Source organism: Myxine glutinosa, chromosome 5 (assembly GCF_964187855.1).
Source record: "Myxine glutinosa chromosome 5, kmMyxGlut1.1, whole genome shotgun sequence".
NCBI classification, from domain to species: domain Eukaryota; kingdom Metazoa; phylum Chordata; class Myxini; order Myxiniformes; family Myxinidae; genus Myxine; species Myxine glutinosa.
This window is the reverse complement of record NC_136265.1, coordinates 30,523,581-30,540,904: the sequence shown is the minus strand read 5'-3', so window position 1 is coordinate 30,540,904 and position 17,324 is coordinate 30,523,581. Positions and strand designations below refer to the sequence as shown.

General features: G+C 40.4%; 1 protein-coding gene across 2 annotated transcripts in view; it reads right to left on the bottom strand.

Annotated features, from left to right (window-relative positions):
* Nucleotides 1-279: 279 nt before the first annotated feature.
* The window catches only part of LOC144892233 (uncharacterized), a 43,197-nt gene continuing 26,152 nt past the window's right edge, over nucleotides 280-17,324 (bottom strand). The window contains exons 4-6 of one of the 2 annotated variants that reach the window (XR_013623450.1): nucleotides 16,897-17,056; nucleotides 16,409-16,514; nucleotides 280-609 (exon numbers count right to left, since the gene is read on the bottom strand). Coding sequence is in view for 1 of the 2 variants with exons in the window: in XM_078777823.1 (XP_078633949.1) it covers nucleotides 16,505-16,514; nucleotides 16,897-17,056 (170 nt within the window). In the remaining variant the exon portion in view is untranslated. Of the gene's footprint in view, nucleotides 610-15,538; nucleotides 16,515-16,896; nucleotides 17,057-17,324 lie in introns of those variants that run through there. The other variant, XM_078777823.1, reaches the window with a different exon arrangement.

The window sequence follows — 17,324 nt, the reverse complement described above, 5'->3', positions numbered from 1 at the left end:
TACTCGCACCCACGTACCCACGTACCCACGTACGGGCATTGCACCCACGTACGGGCATGCCCTAGTAATTATAATCAAAGCAATAATGATTATACAAACAAAACCCAAAACAGTTGACAGAAAATAAAAATATTTTAATAACAAATTCAAATACTCCAAAATCAAACACTCAAAACAACTCAATTTTTTCAAAGTAACCCACCCCTATCCAATGCCTCCCTTTCCCAAAATGACCCCCCCTTCTCCTCCCCCCCCCCCCCTTCTACTTGTTCCCATCACCAGCGTAGTTGAGCATCACAACCCGTGCAGCAAAGGATGTTCTTCCGAACAATACGCATCAGTCCACAACCGTTGAACAGCAGCAGCCAACTCGTACCAATGTTACACAAACCAACAATCGTCCAGGTGACCAGATCTTCAATATTGGACCCTCAATAATGGTAATAAGTGTCAGATGATCAAAGTCTGCAGATTTTTATCTTTTTATTGTTTTCATTTTTCATAACTACAATGATTTTCTTTCAGTGAAAAGTTGTTGTTTCGTATGCAGCCTGTGGCTGTTGGTTGCATCATTTCTCGAAGTGCGCCTGAGCCGTTGATGCAGTGGCCCTGGTACGAGATGTTACCTGTTATTTACAGAAACTGTAACTGTTCAAATCCAGCCATTTCAAACTTCTTCATATCTCATACACAGGAGAATGGGAGGGGACAATATTGGTAAAATGGAAAATGAAAGGGCTGCGACTATCAGAGATGAGAGAAGGGGAGAAAAGGATTTCAAAACAATATCGTTTTGACAAATAAAACAAGGGTGGGACAAGGTGTCAACAATTGGTGCTCAAACTAGGTAGATATGAATCCGTTGTAATCTTCATTTGCACATTTTAGAAGGTGAAAAGGACTCCTCCCAGGTATCTACCTCAATTTCCCTCGGATAACCTCTCAAGGACCAAGTTGTGATGATCATGGTCTTGGGCTAGCTCCAAGAAAATCGGCATAACTCGGCTTCTGCTTTCTCTCGACTTCATTTCAAAGATCCTGGTACTTGATAATATTTAGGCCAACATCCCTGGGTACTCACACCTCTGTGAGCAATGCAGTCCTTTCCTTTTTGTTTTCGAATTCCACGGTCAAAATGCTTCGTTTTATTGGTTCTCCCTCAATGGGATGTCAGATCATACAGGAGCACAATTTCCCCAATTTCAACGATCACTTTTGCTTCGCAATTCCATTATTTTTCAGAGAGTGGGATGGTGAAGCTATCTGACTATTCTGCATGCATGGTTTTGCCTTTGTGTGTACTGCCCCCTTTGAGTGTACTTTGTGGAAACCCCTTCCCTCAACCCTATGTACCTCCTCAGACCCCAATTTTTCTAATGCCTTGAACAAACATTGGTACATCACGGGTGATGAAGGTTGTGGTGAAGTTTCATTGAAATTGCGTGTGTAGTTTCTGAGAAGAAAGCAAATACCTATTTTGGGGGGTCAAACCTGGATCCACTTTGACCCCGGTAAACCCCCTTAGACCTAGATTTTTTTATTTTATGCGGTGAACAAACTTTAGTCACAACGCAATAAATATCATCTGTGCCAAGTTTGGTCACAATCCCTTCAGCGGTTGTGGAGAAGTTGCGAGTGTTTACGGACGGACTGACTGACGATGCGCCATCGCATAAGCTCCCCTGAACTTCGTTCCAGGTGAGCTAAAAAGGTGAAATAACAGATCCTCTCAACTCCAAACCAATTAGCGTACTACCAATCATCAGCGAAGTCATGGAATCCATCATCACAGTTGACATAAAATCATTCCTTTTCTTCAACAGCCTCATCTCAGATCATCAATTCGGATTCAGACATGGTCACTCCACTTGGGACATGCTGCTTCCACTCTCCCAGGAATCGATGGAGGCCCTCAATATCAGAGATGAGATCAGGACTGTCTCTCTGGACATGTCTCGAGCTTTCGATACAGTCTGGCATCCTGCCTTACTCGCCAAACTGTCTGCCCATACAATCAAAGGCCAACTCCACTCTTGGATTGCTGACTTCCTCCACTCTTGTCCTCAACGTGTGGCTCTCAACAGTGTGTGTGTGCATGCGTGTGTGTGTGTGTGTGTGGCTCCTTCTCCTCTCCCTCTCGCTGTAAAAGCTGGAGTTTTGGCCCTATCCTATTCTTTATATTCATCAATGATCTGAACCTGGTGTTCGCTTAACAGTTAGGTTGCTGGCTTGGGATCCTCGGATCCTGAGTTGGAATCCCGGTCGATCGTTTGCTGTCACCCTTCCGAGGCCGGCAAATTGAGTACCAGCTCACTGGTAATTGGGGCACTGCATCAGCAGCACAAACGCGCTTCCAGAGAAATGATGCAACCAGCAGCCACAGGCTACATACGAAAACAACAACAACATCAATGATCTCAATGACTTTCTGGAAAAGTCCTCTTTATCTCTTTCCTGACTCCACTCTGCCATGACATTGTGGAAGTGTAACTCAGTGTAACGTATTGATTGGCCCTGGTAACTCATTGATTAAATCTGGTAACGAAGCAGAATGTGCATGAACATGATAATCCTTTGGAAACACCTGGTCAAGGCCCCAGGCTAGAGCACCCCCCCCCCTGCTGTGTAAATGGAAATCACAGCAGGAGGGGAGCGAGCTGATGCCAGGACTCGGTGCGATGCATGACCTCGGGACATTAGCGGAGAGGAGATTAAGTCCAGTTTGGCGATATAACGAGAGCAAACGTTGAGTAAAGTAGACTTGTCCTCAGAAGCCCTGCCCGACGGAACGATGGAATGAACGAGTACGGCGCTGCGGAAGAACATCAGCCGAACGAAAAGGACCATGGAAAAGAGTTAATCTCAGCCATTGAATAATGCGGTATTATTTGGTAAATGGAATGAAGTGAATAATAAACCAGACCTTTTGGAAACCTGAGTCCGGTCATTGGAGTCCTGTGAGTCATACACGAAATTCTACGACAATATGGAGGCACTGCTGAAATTTCGAGTGGACGTCGCCAAGGTGAGCATGTAAGCATGACGTCTTGGGGATCTGTCCATTATGAAATATGAATTCTGAAGATGGAGGATTTGGTGTGTGGGACTTGCATTCCGTAGGTAATCCAAGGAGTGTAAAAGTATTTTTGTCACGACCGTCCAAGGTAAAAGTCACGGATGGAACGGTTTAAATGATTCTATTATTCGTGTGCTTGCATATGCGTACGGTATACGCTGGGTGTTAAGAGCCTTACTCTGGTCTGCGGGCAAGTCGGCTCATGAAGTGCACCATGAGGCGATTTGTTTGCCGGGTCGGTAAGGTTCGGTAAGGTCCGTACACGTGTACAATCGTGTACACCTGTTTTAAATAGAGAATTTTTTTTTCAGTTTTCCCGCCATAACTAAAACTCGTTCGATTTTTTGACGAAATTTGCTAGACTAGGGCATGCCCGTACTATATCTATATCTAAAATTATATCCCCCCCCTCTATTTACATGAAATGGTTTGGTCCAAAGCGAACGGCTTGCGAGTGGTGACAATCCCCCCCCTCTATTTACATGCAATGGTTCGGTCCAAAGCGAACGGCTTCCGGAGTTTGGTAAAGAAATCGCCATCGCGTACACAAACGCGCAGGAAAGCGAATGAATCGCAAATTCGTTTTTATTAGTTGTAAAACATAGTTTAACGCCAACATAGTTTGCAAACGTGAAATAAATGAATACGCTCTCAAATGTGCCATCCGAGGCAGAGTGTGCCCGCCACGTTCGGCACACGCGATCGTTCGCTGCTCTCTGATTGGTTGAATCGTTTTTTGGACATAGCTCGGTAAGTAATTGTCCGATTAATATGAAACCTTGAAAAGGCACATCCTCGGGTCCCCAGCAATATACCTGGCAAGTTAAAAGTATATCGGACCCGTGGTTGTCGAGAAACAGCGGTCACAGACAAACGTACAGACGTACAGACAGACAGACAGAGATTACTGGAATTATAGATAGATAAATAGCATGGGTGACACGGAACCAGTGCTGTTGTGTTTTTTTTGACGAAATTTGCTAGATAAATAGCATGGGTGACACGGATTAAATGATTTTATGATTATGAATTAATGAGAAAATGATTTTATATTTAAATATAAAAAAAATTGATCTGCTTGGTGTTAGTTTAAGGGCTGTTCCAAATTTATCTTGATTATGAGACAAAAACAGCAGAATGGGAATCAACAGACAATGGAACAGCTAGCGACGAGTGTTTTGTGAGTAGCAACCACTCTCTGGTCGAGGCTCATAGAAAAAAAATTGATACTTATTGATTTGGCACGCTTACAATAGATATTAATGGCGAGGGTTCTGTGGTCGTTCGCTTTGGCTCTGCGGATGGACCGAACCATTGCATGTAAATAGAAGGGGGGTTCTGTGGTCGTTCGCTTTGGCTTTGCGAATGGACCAAACCATTGCATGTAAATAGAAGGGGGGGGTTCTGTGGTCGTTACTGCCACGTGGTTTCAAAGTTTTGTTGTTGTTGTTTGCACGCATGTTTTTTGCAAGCACGTACGGGCGAGCACGTACGTGCGGGCACGCCCTAGTATATATAAATTGAGGTAATATTAAGTTATGGAATTAATTGCTTTCAACAATGCAAAGGGTGACAAAATATGGGATTTTAATGGGATTTTTTAATGGGATATTGGTTTAGGAATGTTTAGAGGTCATTGCAATGTGATAATAACTTGTTGGAACTTATTGTTGGAACTTGCTGTTGGAACTTGTTGTTGGAACTTGTTGTTGGAACTTGTTGTTGGAACTTGTTGGAACTTGTTGTTGGAACTTGCTGTTGGAACTTGTTGTTGGAACTTATTGTTGGAACTTGTTGTTGGAACTCGTTGGAACTTGTTGTTGGAACTTGCTGTTGGAACTTGTTGGAACTTGCTGTTGGCACTTGTTGGAACTTGTTGGAACTTGCTGTTGGAACTTGTTGTTGGAACTTGTTGGAACTTGTTGTTGGAACTTGCTGTTGGAACTCGTTGGAACTTGTTGTTGGAACTTGCTGTTGGAACTTGTTGGAACTTGCTGTTGGCACTTGTTGGAACTTGTTGGAACTTGCTGTTGGAACTTGTTGTTGGAACTTGTTGGAACTTGTTGTTGGAACTTGTTGTTGGAACTTGCTGTTGGAACTTGCTGTTGGAACTTGTTGTTGGAACTTGCTGTTGGAACTTGCTGTTGGAACTTGCTGTTGGAACTTGTTGTTGGAACTTGTTGTTGGAACTTGCTGTTGGAACTTGTTGGAACTTGTTGTTGGAACTTGTTGTTGGAACTTGCTGTTGGAAGTTGTTGGAACTTGTTGTTGGAACTTGTTGTTGGAACTTGTTGTTGGAACTTGTTGTTGGAACTTGTTGGAACTTGTTGTTGGAACTTGTTGTTGGAACTTGTTGTTGGAACTTGCTGTTGGAACTTGCTGTTGGAACTTGTTGGAACTTGTTGTTGGAACTTGTTGTTGGAACTTGTTGTTGGAACTTGTTGTTGGAACTTGCTGTTGGAACTTGTTGTTGGAACTTGCTGTTGGAACTTGCTGTTGGAACTTGTTGGAACTTGTTGTTGGAACTTGTTGTTGGAACTTGCTGTTGGAACTTGTTGGAACTTGTTGGAACTTGCTGTTGGAACTTGTTGGAACTTGTTGTTGGAACTTGTTGTTGGAACTTGCTGTTGGAACTTGCTGTTGGAACTTGCTGTTGGAACTTGTTGTTGGAACTTGTTGTTGGAACTTGCTGTTGGAACTTGTTGTTGGAACTTGTTGGAACTTGTTGTTGGAACTTGTTGTTGGAACTTGCTGTTACTTGTTGTTGGAACTTGTTGTTGGAACTTGTTGGAACTTGTTGTTGGAACTTGTTGTTGGAACTTGTTGTTGGAACTTGTTGTTGGAACTTGTTGTTGGAACTTGCTGTTGGAACTTGTTGTTGGAACTTGTTGTTGGAACTTGCTGTTGGAACTTGCTGTTGGAACTTGCTGTTGGAACTTGTTGTTGGAACTTGCTGTTGGAACTTGCTGTTGGAACTTGCTGTTGGAACTTGCTGTTGGAACTTGTTGGAACTTGTTGTTGGAACTTGTTGTTGGAACTTGTTGTTGGAACTTGTTGTTGGAACTTGCTGTTGGAACTTGTTGTTGGAACTTGTTGGAACTTGTTGTTGGAACTTGTTGTTGGAACTTGTTGTTGGAACTTGTTGTTGGAATGTTTTGGGAACATTCAAATGTTGGGTTTTGCTAACGTTTCCACAACATCGCCACAACGTTTCACTTTCGTTGTTGCAACGTTTTGCTCCAACGTTTTGGGGACATTCGAATGTCAAGTGAATCGAATGAGAATTCAGGAATTATTTCATTATTAACGATTAATGAAGTACTTATTTAATTAATTACATTTCTTATTACATTACAGTAATTACATTACAGTAATTACCTGAGGTAATTACAGTAATTACAGTTCCGGTAATTACAGTAATTACAGTAATCATTACAGCAATTGCAGTAATCTTATTACAGTAATTACATTACATTAACTCAGGCACCTTTTGAGTAAGGAAGCTGATATTTGGACATGACACTGACCAAGTGATGTGGCTGTCAAGGAAAATATTGATTTATTGATTAATCATTTAATAAATTAACTCGTTGATTTATAAATGACTTATTTAATTAAAATTCCTGAGAGATACATCTTCGGATGAAATACTTGCAGATTGGTTATGCTATGAGCCAATTGATTAAGGAAAATATTTTGTGATGGCCATATTGGCAATTTCGTGGCCATATTCGTGGCAACTCAGTTAGTGCCACTGCACCTTTAAAATGCATCCCTGCGTTCATTTTTCGATCGATTGAGTTGAAATTTTGAACAATCGGATCTGGACTGTCGTTGTTAACGACTCTAGCACGCACTCGTCCAATCAGGATGGAGCGGTATGGTCCCCGGATCATCACTGCCCGCAGTTTTAATTAATTTTACTTTTTCTCTTGGGCATATAATTTTGAAGACATGCATGTCATGATAGAGGAAATGTTTGTTCTGTTAAACGGAATAAATGTTGTTAATGCATGTGTGTGTGTATTTTTGTGTATTTGGATATATTTTCACGACTAATTCCAGTTATCGTCCTGCAAAAGGTCTGCTCGTTCTTTTCCTTTGAGTCGTAAATTCCTGTTGAATTCTCATTAAAAAGCGGAATTAAGTACGCTGTGTGATGATGGAGATCCTTGATGACGAATCAGGAATAGTGAATGAGCAGACAAATATCACGGATGGTACACCAGATAGGGAAAATGTAGATGAAACCCCTTTTTGCTCAGGTGCTGTGTAGCGCTGCACAAAGATCCATATGAGCGGGGCCTGGGTGCTGTGTAATTAGTACACAAAGAACCAATTACTAGGGTGCTGAATAAACACAAAGATCCATTTTTGGAGCTGGTTCTCCCGGTGCTGTGATTTATTCAAAGAACCAAAATCTTGTAAGAATTAAGATATGATTTGTCGACATCATAAATACTTTAATATATGTAACGATTTTTGTAACGATCATCCTGCAAAAGGTCTGCTCGTTCTTTTCCTTTGAGTCGTAAAATCCTGTTGAATTCTCATTAGAATGCGGAATTAAGTACGCTGTGTGATGATGGAGATCCTTGATGACGAATCAGGAATAGTGAATGAGCAAACAAAGTGACAAATGCTGCGGCTGGAGCAGTAGAAGCGATGTTTTTTAATGGAAACGATGTAATGAGTAATTAAAAGTGGGAGGGGGCAACACCACGCATACCTCTTTTAAGGTGTGTATAAACCCTGGAATAAACGTGGGAGGGGGCAACACCACGCATACCTCTTTTAAGGTGTGTATAAACCCTGGAATATTTCAGCAATCAATACAATGCTGAAACTATGTAAGTTAATTTAATGAGTAATTTAATGAGTAATTTAATGAGTAATTTAATGAGTAATTTAATGAGTAATTTAATGAGTAATTTAATGAGAAATTTAATGAGTAATTTAATGAGTAATTTAATGAGTAATTTAATGAGTAATTTAATGAGTAATTTAATGAGTAATTTAATAAGTAATTTAATAAGGAATTTAATGAGGAATTTAATGAGGAATTAAAAGTGGGAGGGGGCAACACCACGCATACCTCTTTTAAGGTGTGTATAAACCCTGGAATAAACGTGGGAGGGGGCAACACCACGCATACCTCTTTTAAGGTATGTATAAACCCTGGAATATTTCAGCAATCAATACGATGCTGAAATGATGTAATTTACTGTGTAAGAGGGTCGACCTTGGGTTTGTTTGGGTTTGTTGTTTATTTTTGTGGGTGTGTATTTTTGTGTATTTTGGATATATTTTCACGACTAATTCCAGTTAACATCCTGCAAAATTTGCTCGTTTTCTGGCCGAGTCGAAATTGCGTTGAGTTTCTATGGCATGCGCCATTAAAAGCGCTGTGTAATGGTTGAGCTCCTTTTATTTCGTTTTGGTCATGCGGATGAGCAGACAAAATGACGAATGCTGCGGCTGGAGCAGTGGAAGCGATTTTTGAATTGTTCAATGATTATTCGATACTGTTATGACTTATTGTCAATAGGTATACTAAGTGGCCATGAGGTAGCCTGTTGCTATGTACAGTTTTATTCTATTGTTGATTATACCACATAGCTGTGGTGATAAAGGAAATGTTCGTTTTAAATAGATGATTATGATATGACCATGACTATAAAATCATGATGATTATTATGAATGATATCATAGGGTTCAAATGCAGAATGATTGCATGAACTTGGGAAAGAACTTTCAAGCCCTATGGGATAAATTGGGTGTTACAAGCGATGGAGCTTCAAAATTTAGCATGATTGAAGGAATTTACAGTCTTATTTCAGGAGTTTTACGAAATTTAAATTGCCAAGAGATTTTGGGTACTATTAAAAGGAAAATGATGAGATATTTTTCCCAAAGAACTTTAATATCTGCCATCCATTTTGGCTGTCTCACGAATGAAGGATGAGTTGCCTTTAGTGGTTGCAAAGAAAATTTGTGGAGACCAGGCAAAATGGGAAAATATGTCAGATATGACCCTAGGACAGGACGGTGATTCATCAATTGACATGAGGTACGAATCTGAGGTGACGACCGATGAAATTCGATCTCAGTCAATGGATGGACCTGTCCTGACATCATTGGGGAAAGGGCTTATGCAAGGAGACATCCAAAATGATTAATTTGATTTATTGATGAATATTGAGAAATTAATTGAAATTGAATAATTGATTGAATTGTTAATTGATTGAATCTAATTGATTGAATTTAATTGCATAAATTGAACTGAATAAATTGAATTGAATATATTGATTGTTTGATTGATGAAAATGCGGTCTCAAGAAAGAAGCTTTGATATATTTGCGAGATATTATCAATGTGGAGACAACCTGGGAAAATTGAGCAAGGTGGTGAGTTTATATACAGATATATATGTGCGGTTACCATTGTGTGATTTCCCCGTCAAACAGAGCGGACACCTGAGGATTCACCCATTTCATACTGACCCTCCGGCTCATCTGCAAATACTGATCTGTGAGATTGGATTGTGCAAAAGCCACAGCTGAGGGAGATTCTCTGGAAATCACCGTGTGAACAGGTGGAGAGATCCTTCCTGGAGGTACGAGTGAAGCTTTAGAGGAACCTGGAACAAGCTACAACACATCCAACGCTACTTTGATAAAAGGCAGAATGGGAAATGGAGCCTGCAAGAATACACAAGGACAACCAGAAATTCCACAAAAAGGTACTTGTACACATCATATGTACGACCGTTATGATGCCGAAGCTATAAGGCAGGTCGAGAATTGGTATTTGTGGACAAAGGGACATGATGAGGAGTTTCCAAGAGATGGTACATTCGAGCGAAGTCGATTGGAAAGATTGGAACAAAGATTGAAAGCCAGGAAGAGACAGAATCTAACGGTAGACTGGCTTGCATTCCATCTTTGGGATGGTGAATCCAGACAACGGGAACAGCAAGAACGGATAACGGATCTAGAACTTAAAATAAAAAGGATACAGGATACAGTGGAGGAGACAAATGCACAACTGCCCTCGAAATTAGGAACGAAAGTGACAGTTGTCCCATCAGATTTCCAGTTGTCTCCCCAAAAAGGACGGTACAGAGAATTTTTTCGTGTTTCAGGAGATAACGAGAGATTGCAGTGGCAACTCAGGGATGTAGAGATGCAGCCCAGCAATACAAGTGCACAGGTGCACAGATCAGACAACGACAGAAACCGGTGTTTCAAATGTGGACGGATGGGACATTGGAAAAGAGGATGTCCGTATACCAAAAGGAAGACAAGTTAATAGGGTAAACCAAGATCAAGGGTACCAGTGCTGACCGATACCTCAGACAATGATTAGGCCTTCATTGCTGCAAATCCCAAATGATGATTGGCCTCAACAGATTCGATTACTGGACAAACATGAACAACTGTCAATGATTCTTGTGTCTGAAAAGTTTTCAGAGCAAGAATGATTCATTTTTCTTTTTGCTTGTTAACAAATTAATAATTAATTGATCAAATGCCAAAATTGGATCTTCTATTTTGGGCACAGCAATTTTAAATTTACAAAGTTTGGAACAATTGCGTTGCAATTGTTGGCAAACCAAGTAACAAGAGTCACATGATGATCAGGTGGGAATTTCGGACTATTGTTCCGCACGATTGATAGGTCAATGGTCGACTGACATGCAAATGGGTGTGTAGTCAAAATTTGGATAGATTATTGTGAAGGCAGAAAGGGTAATTTCAATTTGACATCATAAGGGTTTTCTAAGAATGGACTTTTGGTTTATTTGTCTATAAGCATTTTGAATTTGATTGACAAATTTTATGAAATTGAAATAAAATTGACACCCATCTGATCTGTAAATAATGGTTCCAACGCAAACAAATATGCATAATGCATGTGTGTGTGTGTTTTTGTGTATCAATCTTACAAGATTGTTGACACCGACAGTGTGCCTGTCTGGAAATGGATAGCTATATGTGGATGGGATTGGGATATGTGGATGGGATTGAATATCCAGAGAATCCGTAAAATAAAATAGAAATATAATTTGATTATGAACATTATCTCTTTTGTCAAGGGAAATGGAATATAAAATTTTTTTTTGATGTGCTGGGTTATGAGCAGCCATTAATTAATAGTAAAATTGTGAGTAATTTTGGGATTCCATTTTTGATAGAATGTATATGAGAATAACATCTATTTATGGATATGAGCTTCATAAAAGGAAATGAGGAAGTACAAAATCATCCAAATTTGGGAGAGGTCTTACACTGACTTCCCAGAATACTCTGCTCATGGATTTTATATATATAAACTTGAATTTTATCAGCATATAAATTGTGCTGTATGTATGGATGTGTTTTAGGCATAGATGATATGGGAAAAGAGTAAAGAAAATTTTGCTGGTTTGAACTATTGTGGGTTTTTCAGTTCTGGAGTTTAAACAAAGTCACTGGTTAACAGATGAGAAAGGATAGTAAATAAATTATTCTCTGCTGGGCAAATTAAGTACGATATTACTAAGACTTATGAGAGCTATTGTTCCGCCTTACAGCAGTGGAAAATTATTGGAAAAAATTAGATCCAACATAATGAATCTATAAAAGAATGTGATAGGGATAATATCCTCAATTTGTACTAATTATTTGATTGTGGGTAAAGGAATTAAGTCATCGTAGTGGATTGTTAACAGCAGCCTGAAAATGTCCTGAGAGTGTGCATCCATGTAATCAGAAATCCCAGATTTGTTTTTACAAACAACATTTTGGTAGAGGTCTTGTGTGGAACACTTCCTTGGTAGATAAAAAACGGTACTGCATGCTGGCAGCCACTTTTGCGGCCAGTTAGGCCAAACAAATTGAGAGGAAATTGTAGTTAAATACGTAAGTTACACATGGCTATTTGTAAAAAAGGAAATTTGTTGAGATGGGAAACATTTTTTCGAAGGTTTATTAAGGTGTTATAATATGACATGTGGCAAGGCAAACTATTGGATGGGAAAATTAGATCTGGCTATAGAATAAATTTATTGACCCCTTGAAGTTAATCCTTCGAATCATTGTTTCACTGGCATTTTTGTTCAAATTGGAAATAGTTTGGTAGAGCTTTGGTTAAAACCTTTGGTTGCGGTATCTTGGAACGAATTGATAAACCATAGGAGATTGATAAGAATAGAAACAAATATGGACCCAAAATAGAAAGTTGGATTCATGCCTCTCATTGCAAGCAAGCACATGGGGCTAAGGTGGACGATCCCACAGAAAATGAGGCTGCACCTAGCAGCCCAGCAGAACATTCAGTGGTAGAAAAATGATAGTCATGATTTACAGTCATTTGAATTACATTTTAACACCCCTTGCATTGATAAACATTACATTTTCAACATGTGATATTCCTACTTGGAATAGTGACATTTATTTGCCTACATGACATACAATTACCTGCTGATATTAATACAGCATGAGTGAAAAAATGTATCACAACTACACTCATGATCAGGGGATTGAGTTCAACCCCGGGAGATAGGGGGATCAGGGTAAGACAAATAATCTGATTATGTTACATATTAAGGGATTTTCTTTATTTACCTTTTAGGAAGCTTGTTAGTTTGGTATATAATGTTAAATGTCATCGACATATAACTATGTCATAGATATGAATATATACAAGGAGTAGCAGACTTGTTTGTTGGTTTAGTAGTTATATTGGCAATTGTTTTAGTGGTGGCTTGCTTGAAAGCCTTAGTGACGGTGTGTTTGAATAAGGTAACCAACAACACGATGATAACACATGAAGTGACAAATGAGGAAAGAAATGTGGAACCAGAAAAGGAAGACTTTTATGGCGACATAAACAGTAGAATTAAGATAATGGCATAACGACAATGTTATGAGTTGTGTCAATTACAATATCAATGAACTCATATCACCACGAGTGACACACTGTTATAAAAAAAAAAAAAAAAAAAAAAAAAAAAAAGTGGAGAGGAATTATGGTAATAATACATTATGCTTAATTTGTTGGTTTGGGAAAATTGTTGTTGGGAATTAGGTATTCCCGTTTGTGATTGTAATCATATACAATGCTATTCTTAGTTTAGTAATAAAATACATACCTGATTGAATATTTGTGTGACGCATATAAATGAATATAACTTTTTGTGTTAAGGAAAAACAACAAATTGTTGAATGTGAAACTGTCGGAAGATATACATGATTATGCTGATTTCATGGTAAGATGTACCCTATCTGATTCAGTGTGTGCGGAAAGCAGATTCAGATATGACTGAGCATAAGGATAAGACGAGATCACATTTTGGAGGGATTGCTAACGGAATTGGGAAGAAGAAAGAAAGAAAATTTGTGGCTAAAAAATGAAGTTAATCGTGGCATACACCCTCTTTCTCAAAGAATGATGAAGACATTCTCCCGTGTAACTTGGAGATGAATGCTTACCTTCACCAAGGAAATTTATGTGACCATTTGCCTGGATCACACTGCAACATATGAAAGAAAGGCGATCACTTACTCTTGTTCGAAGACTTCGAACATTCACCACATCAGAAGTTGCAGGACAACGACATTTTACCTGCAACCTCTGTGAAATGCGGGGACATATGTTATTACTTCACCAACGTCCGGGGAACCAGCATGGAGCTGCAAAAAACGGCTGTGCCCTTGTCACAACAGCTGTGCACGATTCTGCTGGTTGCTCCTGGTAAGGACCATGAATGACCTGAACACCATGGTCCCAACATCAGTGTGGATGCATCCGGCATCCCTGTTCCACATCTTGCTGGCCAATCAACGTCACACCAATACTTGCTGCCCACTCACAATGAGGGAGGAGGCAAGTCGACTACAACTGGGTGAAGGCCTTGTTCAAGGAATCATTATGGTTCACAGCAAAAAAGTGGCAAGAATGCTACATGGAGAGAAGGGTCAGTCTATGACTCCGCAGTGTTACCACAACAGCGAAATCCTACACGAAGTAGTGCAGGAGCTATGAAGACATTAGGAGAAAATGTTTCATACCTGGATTCAAACACAAGTGATCAGCCCTTCCTTTCAAACAAAGTTAACATTTGTGTGGAGGCAAACGTTTTTTGCCAGATGGTGCAGATGCTTTACAAAACTTGAAAATGAAGTGAAATTGTTGTATCTTGGTGATGGTGAAGTGTTGTTTTGAAAATATATTTGTGATGCAAATGCAATAGATTGAACAATATGGAAGGAGTCAATGACCAACGAAATGTTTTGTGATTCTTGCAGGATGACGGTGTATGCCTAAGGGAATTTGATTACCAAAGTGATTGATTATTTACTTATACTTGTAATGATGTTTACTAGTAGTGATTTATTGTTTACTTATATTGATGTTTAGATTAATGGTTAATATAAACAAAAACAAAAAGATGAGGGAATTGTGGAAGTGTAACTCAGTGTAACGTATTGATTGGCCCTGGTAACTCATTGATTAAATCTGGTAACGAAGCAGAATGTGCATGAACATGATAATCCTTTGGAAACACCTGGTCAAGGCCCCAGGCTAGAGCACCCCCCCCTGCTGTGTAAATGGAAATCACAGCAGGAGGGGAGCGAGCTGATGCCAGGACTCGGTGCGATGCATGACCTCGGGACATTAGCGGAGAGGAGATTAAGTCCAGTTTGGCGATATAACGAGAGCAAACGTTGAGTAAAGTAGACTTGTCCTCAGAAGCCCTGCCCGACGGAACGATGGAATGAACGAGTACGGCGCTGCGGAAGAACATCAGCCGAACGAAAAGGACCATGGAAAAGAGTTAATCTCAGCCATTGAATAATGCGGTATTATTTGGTAAATGGAATGAAGTGAATAATAAACCAGACCTTTTGGAAACCTGAGTCCGGTCATTGGAGTCCTGTGAGTCATACACGAAATTCTACGACAACATCCCTCATCCTTCTGTCAGAGGCAACATCCTCTTCCCTCTCCTCAGACCTTAACAAAATCAAAAAACCGGTCAAACACTTCCAACATGTCTTTCAATCCCGAGAAATCTCACACGCTCATTTTGAAAGGACCGTTCCGCAAACCCTCCTATCTACTTTCCCAACAACCCTCTTAACGCGGTTCAGTCACTCAAACTCTTGGGTCTCACTCTCAGCCATGGTATATCTTGAGCAAGCCACATTTCAAAATTGGCCTCCAAAGCCAGATGCCGAATTGGGCATTCTCCGTTGGGCAAATCCCTATGCACCTAGCCGGCTTTCATCCGCAGCTTGATGGAGTACTGCTCTTCCCTCTGGGTTGGCTCGCCTGCCTCACATATTGCTCAGCTTGATGCCATGGAAACCAAGTCTGTCAAGATCAAAGGCATCTCTTGCGATGAAGCTCAGTCTATGGGTCAATCAATTCGCTATCAGTGAAAGTTTTGTCGTCTCTCTGTCTTCTTCCGCCTCACTTCTGGTCTGCCCTCCCCGTAATCTGCTCCCCCCCACTCCCAAGGCTATCTGCAGGATGCACACGGTCCACCAGCAACCCTCTCCAAGTGAACCTGCTGAAGTCCAGAGCCACTGCTCACCTCCACTCATCCTTCCCTCCTGGTCTTCGAGACAGCTGTACACCACCATATCAAGCTATTTTACCTTCACCTCCCCTCAATCCAAAGCCATTATCTTTTCTACACCCTTTAATCCACCCAAATACTCCCAAAATGTTTCTTATGTAGCCATGTTGTCCACCCCTTGCGTTCTCCCCTAACCCTCATCATTACTTGCATCCCTTTTTCCGATGGATATCCTGGGGAAAGATATGTTGCTAGGTTCCGCCTTGTTCTACGTAGGTCTTCCTTGGGGATTGTTTTGCACATTTGTTGGTTCTTTATACTCAAAGGTATTTGTATGATGTTGACGTTTCTAGCTCGTGTCGTTCTTCGGTAGATGTTTATGTTGTCCTTGGTGTATACGAGTGTTTTTGCTCATTAATGAGGTCATTTAGTGTGGGTCTTCAAATGTCCACGGCAGGTCGAGATGTGACGGAATGATTTATCACAGAGACTGCACTTGTACCGATTCTCCCCAGTGTGGGTCCTCATATGTACCTTGCAGTATTTCATGCTGCAGAAGGATTTATTGCACATATCACACTTGTATGGCTTCTCCCCAGTATGGGTCCTCAAGTGATTCCTACAGTCCGCCATGGTACGGAATAATTTATGACAGATGCTGCACTTGAACGACTTCTCTTTGGTATGAATCTTCATATGTTTCTTGCAGTTTGAGTTATAACTAAATGATTTACTGCACACGGTGCACTTGTACGGCTTCTCACCAGTATGGGTCCTCATGTGTACCAGGTGGGTCGAGGACTGAAGAAATGATTTATTGCACACGGTGCACTTGTACGGCTTCTCCCCAGTGTGGATCTTCATGTGTTTCTGGTGGGATGACAAATATTTAAATGATTTGTCGCACACACTGCACTTGTATGGCTTCTCCCCCGTGTGTGCACGCATGTGCGTCTGGCGGCTTGATTTATGACTGAATGATTTGCTGCACAAAGTGCACCTAAACGGTTTTACTCCGGCATGCATCCCCATGTGCGTCTGGTACGCTGACTTCCATTTTAATGATTTATTACAGAAAAGGCACTTGTACAGCTTTTCCCCAGGATGTGTCCACATGTGTGCCCGGTAGAACAAGCTCTTATTAAATGATTTGTTGCAAACATGACACGTATACGGTATTTTGCCAAAATGTGTCTTCATGTGATTCTGATAGGTTGAAATGCAACCGAATGATTGATTGCACATGTTGCACCTGGGTATGTCTTCGGAAGTGGGAATCTTCATCTGTTCTTGTCGATAAATACTTTTCTGTTCATATTCCACAGACTTCTTGTGTTGCTGGGAAGAATTTTCAGTGAACGTGACAGTATTCTTGGGAGACGACAACATCCTTGTGATCGGGCTCCGTCTCTCTGAAGATTGGTCAGAGAAAAGGAGATTTGTCACAAGGATGTAAAAACAAAGCAACCACACACAAGTATTTTTTAGAAACAGCCATGAATCAGGAAACTTACACTTTCATGAAGACTTAACCTGGAAGTCAATCAACATATTTTTGAACAAATCATTTACTCTTGCAAATACTATAACCATGCGAGGGGGGGGGAGAGAGGTCCAAAGTGGAACAGAATTAAAGTTTCAGAAATAAAACTTATTGATGGATTCGTATGGAGACCTTCA